This window comes from Lipophrys pholis (assembly GCF_963383615.2).
Source record: "Lipophrys pholis genome assembly, chromosome: 13".
NCBI lineage: Eukaryota > Metazoa > Chordata > Actinopteri > Blenniiformes > Blenniidae > Lipophrys > Lipophrys pholis.
The window spans coordinates 22,432,866-22,440,834 of record NC_137632.1 but is presented as its reverse complement, the minus strand read 5'-3'; the positions used below and the strand labels follow the sequence as shown (position 1 = coordinate 22,440,834).

Sequence of the window (7,969 nt, the reverse complement as noted above, 5' to 3'; positions counted from 1 at the left end):
CCGTGAGATCTGGCCTTCCATCAAGGGCACCGTCGCAGTGACAGGCGACCACACGAGGGTGTAACCTTGAATGGGAGAGCGGCGTGACGCAGACGGGGACAAAACCCCGCTGAGCGTTGTCACTCCGCTTACGAGCACATTTGCCCCTTTGGCAGGCCGGTAATGTGGCTTTTATAACACGAGCATCCGAGGCTGGAATTATGGCTGCACTTGGGCAAGCGAGAGCAGGGTAACATCACTTGCGCTCACCCCCTCCTCCTCCTCCTCCTCCTCCTCCTCCCCGGTTTTCAGACCTCATGACAACTCCCGAGACGGCTCGCCTGACAGTACGACTCCACATGACACATCGCTGAGTTTCGGGAAGCGAGCGCGTCACTCTGCAATCGATTCTCACTCGTAGCACCCTTCAACTGCATAGATTCCCGAAGACATTTACACGTGTTTTCAGAGAAGCGCGATTCCAACTTATAGGATATGGCTCTGTCTTCATTGACCCCGCGTTGAGGGTAAAAGATCAATTTAAAAAAAACTCTTTAAACCGTGAACATAGTTAAACATATAGCAGGTTTTTTTTTTGTTTTTGTTTTTTTTTTGCAGGAGTTTGTGAGGAAATTGAAGCAGCTTGTGGAAATTGGAAACTTGATCTTGAACCCCCCCCCCCCCAAAAAAAACATGTCCTCTTGGCTGCTTCATTTTAAATTGGCAGTTGTTTGCTTAAAGGTTTCAAGCCTGAAAATCTCCACAATTAGAGATGTTTATAAAGAAAACAAAACCCTGCATCCTATCATCAGTTTCTGTGACTAAAACTTCAACCCGGGAGTTTCAAACAAACTAAATCTGGTCTGCAAGAGGCTCCAATCTGGCCAAACCACCAAGCACATTGTAAAAAATAAGAAAACATTTTAGTTTTATTTTCCAACTAATTTCTTAAAGAGTGGCAGACACAACACCCGAGCTGAGATATCGGTGCTGCTGTCATGAAAGCTTGCTACCTTCTTGCTATAAAATGTGCCTCAAAGCCACGCGGTCTGCGGGAGTTTGTTAAAACATAATGCAACAGATACAGGAAAAGTTCTTTGGACAATTAACTGTATTTTGCACCAGAAGGTTATATTTAAATTGGCTTTATGTTGAGATTCCAGTCATTTCCTGTAGGAATTCTTTTTGCCTTCGTGAAAGTATAGATCTGCAGCCTTTATAAACAAAAGAACTGTTTTTTTTGTGAAACTTGTCTAGTGCCATATAACATGTTTATTATCTGAAATGAAGAAATAATAAGACCTCTAATATAATTTTTTGTTACATACTAAAAACTGGTATTGGAATCATTGAATTTCTTAGCTATAATATGTATAAATTTGACCATTTTTGTTTTGCAATTGTGGCCAATTTCTTTTTCTTTTTTCCATGGATTTGTCCAACTTTATCCATTTGAACTATTTTAGCCATTCCTTAATGGTGAAAACCGCTTTGGTTATATTAGAGTTTTTAACCTTTTTGGACTGTTAATTGTAATTAGTAATTGTACCATTTAAGCTCTTTTTCCTGTGTTTATTTATTGGTTTTGGTTTTTGGGCAATTTTGATCCATTTTAAGAAATCCTAGCTGTTTTGTCTTATTTAGCTGCTTTGGCCAGACTATTTTTTGGGGAATTGTCTGGTATGCACTTAAATTAAAAAAATAAAAGCATATTTTATGTCACTCCAGAGCTGCAGGTTGCAGACCCCTGGCATAGCTTATCATGTATACTCAGCACCACAATAATAAGTTATTATGGCACAATTTTACCCGTCCAGCTCATTCAAGACGAAATCGGGCTGCATGTGGCCCCTGAACTAAAATCTGTTTGACACTCCTGCTTCAGCCGGTTTAATATGGAAGTTCCATGACTTTTATTACATAACCATGGTATTATTCTTTCATAGCAGGTAAAAATAAAAGGCAACACAAATTTTCGGCGTTTTTTTTTCTTGTTTAAGGGGACTGACTGTTGTATTTACATTATTATACTACCACTGTACTACAACTTGTCACCATTGCTCCCTTGTACAGTCCTTTTGTGAGGCTGAACACCTCAACGGACCGTTTCGGATTCCATGGCTGTGAAGCCCTGCCTGGATATCATTGGATATTTTTACTTATTTTAAGCCAGTAACTGTTCGTCTTCACCTGCTGAACTGTGCTTAGCATTTTAACACACTTGGAGCATGAGCTGCTTCAGTGCAGATGGCAGTTCAGTGTTAGTACCCCTGGCATTACTTATGACATGACTGTGTGATATGGAAAGCTTAGGTCTCGCTAACTGGTGAAAAGAATATTGGAAGTTTGTTATCGGATATAACTGCTTTTATATTGCTGAGATTGACAATAAGAAGTGCTGCTGTTGGAAAAGATAATCAAATGAAAGTACGGAGTGATTTTCATAGATTCTACTGTCTTTTTATGGCACTGTCAATAGCATTTATTTAATTTCAATTAACTATTTAAAATTAAGTAAATTAAAAACCAATTTCTCAAATGAAAGCATACATTACATTACAGCTCTCAGGATTGCAAAAAAAAAAAAACCTGATTTTCTCAGTTTCTGTTTTTTTTCAATAATTTTACAGACTATTTTAATCTTAGATTAAGTTTATGAATGAAGTCTACAAATGTTTCTCTGAGATTTTATTGTATTGTGTTTTCTAATAATTTATATTTTACACTTAACTGTTCTGTTAGCCTTATGTTGATTTGTTTTTGTCACTATTCTTCAGTCTGCAGGATGAATTTTAAAGCACTTTAGTGTTTGATATATGGTCCGGACACATACTACAATTATAACCTATTATATTGGTATTTGCGACGCCTTGAAGCAGCTAGATAGAGGGGATAGGGTCTCCTGGGCCAACATTTTAGTGTGCAGATTTTATTGGTGGCAGCGTTGTAACATTGGAGGTTATGTAAAGCGAATGTTAACATGTTGACCTTGTTCATATATCAGAGGTCTTGTAAAATAGCCTTCATCTTGACACTCTGACATAAACATAAATCAGTGGGCACACACTAACTTGGAGACACAGTCAGCGTCCTCATTCATCTCAGTCCAAATTCAATCACACTGTGGATAGACAGTCGACTGGGGCACATTTATCTCTCCAGTCCTGATCAATCATCCGTCATGGAAATGTGAGTTTTAGCCATACTTTGCTTATTTTGTGCTGTCACTGTTTCCCTGTCGATCTGCAGCGTAACATTTTTCACAAATTCAATCCAGGTCAAACAAATGTCCGAGAATAATACAAAAGATATTAGAAACTAAGCCTTTAAAAAAAAAAAAAAGATCAAATAGATCAAAATGATCAGTTTGAATCGACTAAAATACCACAAATGTGCTTGAAAGCATTGGTGATTCTGTATTTCAACAGCTTTTTTGTCATTTGTGTACATAAGCACACGTTTACCCACGTATTTACAGGCACACACGTACACCACACCTCCTGAGTCACACAGGCCTGCTAGAGAACCGTGCTGATGGTGTCAAAGTCCTTGCTGATCTGAGAGCTACTGGGCAGTGACTTGAGGTACTCCAGGTGCCTCCTGGCATCCTCCTGATTGTGTCTCACATAGTAGATGACGTACGCAATCACCATCGTGAACCATCCGAACATGGTGACAAACATGGCTACATCGGTGGTCTTGTGGTGAAAGTTGCAGAAGTTGATCCCTGAATCCAGCACCTGGATTACCGACTTGCCGGCGTATTCCTCCTGCACCGCCGTGTGGCAGATGACCTCGTTCACCGTCTCGGGGTCCAGCCGCAGCTCTCGCAGGACCTCCTGCAGCGTGCACTCGCAGTGCCAGGGATTGTTCGAGAGGCTGATCTTCGCTCGCAGGCGGGCGAACGCCTCTTTGGGGACGCTTTGGATGTGGTTGTTGGATAGATCCAGAACGAGGAGGCTGTCGGAAACGCCTTGGAACGCCCCGACGTCCACCGTCTCGATGTCGTTGTTGGACAGGTCCAGCTCCTGAAGGTAGTGCAGTTCTTTGAAGGCATGGGTGGGGATGTGGGTGATGTGGTTCGATGCCAAGAGCAGGACGACCGTATCTCTCGGAAGGTCTGACGGGATCCTCTCCAGGTTGCGGGACATACACTGGACCACCGTCAGGCTGTTCTTCTCGATGCAGTGGCAACCTGCGGGACAAGCCATCACTGGCGCACTTGCAAGGAATAATCCAAAGAGCAAGGCCCAGGCGAGGCCGATGGCATTGAAGATCGGGAGTTTCCTGGGCATATCAGGTCCTGCTAAGTCCTGCATATTTAGCAGTGACCTCCCACAAGTCCTGTCAGGCAAAAGCTCTCATAGTTTCACCTGATCCTCGGCATTAAAGGGGATAATCACTGCCTCATTAGCTTTCAAAACGACCAGTTTGTTCACAGAGACATGAGGGCTTATCTCCAGATAATCCTTCAAAATTGATTTGGGAGAGTTTGATATAGTTTTTTGAAATGTAACTCACACGGTCTCAACCAGAAATTGAGCTGCGGGCGGAACATATTCCAGCAGAGACCTGCAATTTTTCGGTGAATGGTGAGGAGGCTGAAAGCCTCAGAGAGCAAGGATCACGCCGAGTATTGCAGGAATCAACACGCCACGTTGCAGTCTGAAAGAAGAAAACAGAAGAAAATAGTGTTACTCTTCCAAAGAAAAAGAGTCCTCCTTAAAGCAGCAGGTATACGTGTGTACACGGTGTACTCTTGAGGATTCAAACCAGAAGAATCGAACCAGACAGGGAATCCCAATGAGACGAGTTACTCACCAAAGAGCACAGGCATTTTGCATTTGTCTTCCCAAAATGAGCGGAGTAAATGTTGACAAAATGTATAATGAGATTATTCAGAAAAATCCATCTTACTTCTGCAAATCTCATAAACCAGCAGGCGCACTCATCGGTCACCGCCTGCGTTTCCTCAATCAATTAGAGAACTCGTAATTCTGCCCCTGCATCGTCTCCGATGGGGTATCAAGCCGCGCCTCACACTGTGTGCATATTTGTCTTAATCACAGCTGGAAGAGTATAGGCTTTTAAAAACAAAGCTTTTCACTTTTGCACAGCTCCCCCCATTTTCAGGGACTGCTGCCTCTCGCTCACTGTCGCGCGTTTTAAGAATAGCAACGGACTCTTAAATGACTCCATCTGTCCTGCAGGAGGGGGGAAGGGAGGGGGTCATCACTCTTTGCAGGACTGTGCACCCTCTGCTGGACTCAAGCGATCCCGCATGGGACCCCCTCCGATCTGTCGGAGGTCATCCACCCCACTGTGCACGATGTCTTCTTCTCACTTCCATTACCCCCATTTTTTTCCTTTATCTTTTTGCAACCTCTTCCTAGCTCGAGGCCACACACACACACCATATATCTCGCTTTCACACACACACAAGTCTTAACGAGGCCCCTCACGTTCTCATCAGTCTGATCTCAGCAGGAGGTGTGGATGAAAAGTAACACCTGCACACACAAGTGCCGCTAAACAACCCTCAGAGTGTTTCTCCACACGGCTGCACCCTTCAGAACGATAGCACACGTTCAGGTCAGGACGTGAGCCACATATTGTTCCCAAAGCAGCAAATATACATTTGTTGTAGGCGCTTAAAATTCGACTAAGTGGTGTAATTAGCTGGAAAATAGCCTCTTCTTTCAAGTAGGCCAGACTGGGTGTGTTTTCAACACTTTTTGCTTCAACACCTGGAACTCCCTGAATTTAGGTGCGACAGTTCTCAAACGTTTTGAACAGATTCGTCTTCAACGATTTAGGTAAACATGTGATAAAGCTGGTGGAGTAAAGTGTGTGGCGCCTTATCTACTCTTCAGCTCACTAATGAGTGTATCAGATATATTTTCATCATGTGTAGCATGCAGCCTCGCTACAGTGTGAGCCCGAAACCCGTTAGCGTGTAGCATGTAGCATGTGGCACGGCTCGGAGTTACGTGCAGCACCTGATTGGACACAAACTTTTCCTTTTGTTGCTGAAACAGTTTCAGCAAATGTATTTCTGAACACATTTTAGGTGAGAAATAAGATGTGCAGTTCCTGAATAGGTCCTCGCTTCGTGGACACATATCTTTCGTCCTTTGTCCAACCCCCAAACCTGGAAGGCCGCAATTCGTTACGCCTCAACCCTTTGACCATTCCGGCATTGGTGACCCTACCAGGATACAACCCTACCGCTAGCACAGCTCTAGGAGTCCCTGAGACACACAAGCACCCCAACCTTTTCCTTTTTTGGGAAAGCTGTTGGGTATTGCAATTATAATATATTTTATTTATTTATTTTTAATGAACACAAACCTTTTAGTGGAGGATGATAGCTTTCGCGCGCAATGAGGTTTGTTTGAGTCTGTGTCTTTCCCCCAATTTACACCAGCTCTGATTGGATCAAGTTATTTGTTTATGTTTGTGTTTTATCATTTGTGCATTAGAAGCACAGCAGTTTGCTGACTTTATGTTTTGGATCACTTTTCTGCACGTTTTCTTTTTGCAAAGGAATTTCACTTTTCTTTCATGTTTAAAGTTCCGTCATTTGGATTTTGCAGAGTACAAATGCAAAGTGCAGGCAAAGATAATCTATCTCAGTTCAGCGCGATAGTGTAGCAATAACGACCAATTTGCGATATATTGTGCAATCGTATGAAATACCAACAGAGTACCGATTGACACCCTGTAAGAATATTTTGTGTTGTTGTAACATACATAAAGTTCCTTTGTTACAACCCACACTATTACTACTGTGTCCTAACACATGAGTTGTAACAAATAGACAAACTAGTACAAAAAAGAGACAAAACAAAACAATACGAATCGAGATCCTCCTGATCAATGTCTGTCTCTCTCTGACTGCCCATAACTCAAATACGTTCTGTGCGTGTAAATGAGTTTATGAGAACAAACTTTCAAAACAGAACTCATGTTTAAATGCTTAATGTACCTTCTCCTACTGTGCATCAGAATGAAAATCATAAAGCTCTGTTATATGTGTTTGGTGTGGTTATATAAATGGCCATGTAGCTGATGGACTAAAACCCTGAGGTACCTGGCTCATCCAGAGCCCAGGAACAAAGTATCATCACGTTCGAGAAAACACAGCTACCCCTCTCGGACAGATCATCAGACCGCTGCAGTGATTTGAAGGATGGGCTCAATGTTACATTGCAGATCTCATGTTCCTTTGCCACACGGAGTTGCCCTTCTTTGTGACCTTTATATTGAACGCATCATCAGACACACCCCTCTGTCTTTCTTTTCCGTTTAATCGGCATGCTGGGAAAATCTTACAATCAAAGAAAAGCTGATTTTAACTTTATGTAATATTAGTCCACCCCGCCCCTGTCAAAGATGGATTGACTGACTGTTACAGCAAGAAGCACCAATTTAACCCGAGATAAACTATGTCAAATGATTTTATTTACAAATGTATGGCACCAGTCTTGATAACCAGAGATGAGGGAATAAGCAGCCTATAGGACTGCATGATACACATTTTCACACATTTATGGCCATTGACAAATCAACAAGCTCAAAGCACACATTATGTGTATTGCATTCATGCTCTGCATGTCAAGATGTGTGGCCAATCAGAGTCCTAATGCATTGCATTGTGTTGTCCCCATTTCATCATTCTAACATTACAGAACCTGAAGCACAAAGAAGAAGAAAATCACTAGAAACAGCTTCTGAAAGCTGAATTGCACCGTATCTGGTTAAAACTGAGCCCAAGAAACATAAACTGGTAATACAAAGTACAAATGTGCTTATTTGTGGCAAGTCAAATACCCAATAATTAATATCGCATCTTTCATAAATGCTGGAATTCTTCCCATTTTCCATCCATACCTGCTCTCGGCACTGCAATTATAGAAGTAACTAATAAAACGCATGTTAATCAGGATATTATGAGCAAATAGAGGCGGCAAAACCTTGAGCAAAGATT

The 7,969-nt window shown here is 42.1% G+C and overlaps 1 protein-coding gene across 1 annotated transcript; it reads right to left on the bottom strand.

Moving 5' to 3' along the window:
* Positions 1 to 3,497: 3,497 nt before the first annotated feature.
* On the bottom strand, positions 3,498 to 4,298 carry lrrc3 (leucine rich repeat containing 3; the record flags this gene model as incomplete). The annotated part of the gene is made up of 1 exon (XM_080478907.1): positions 3,498 to 4,298. One exon carries the CDS (start codon positions 4,296 to 4,298, stop codon positions 3,498 to 3,500), a length of 801 nt encoding a protein of 266 aa, XP_080335033.1.
* Between the last annotated feature and the right edge of the window lie 3,671 nt (positions 4,299 to 7,969).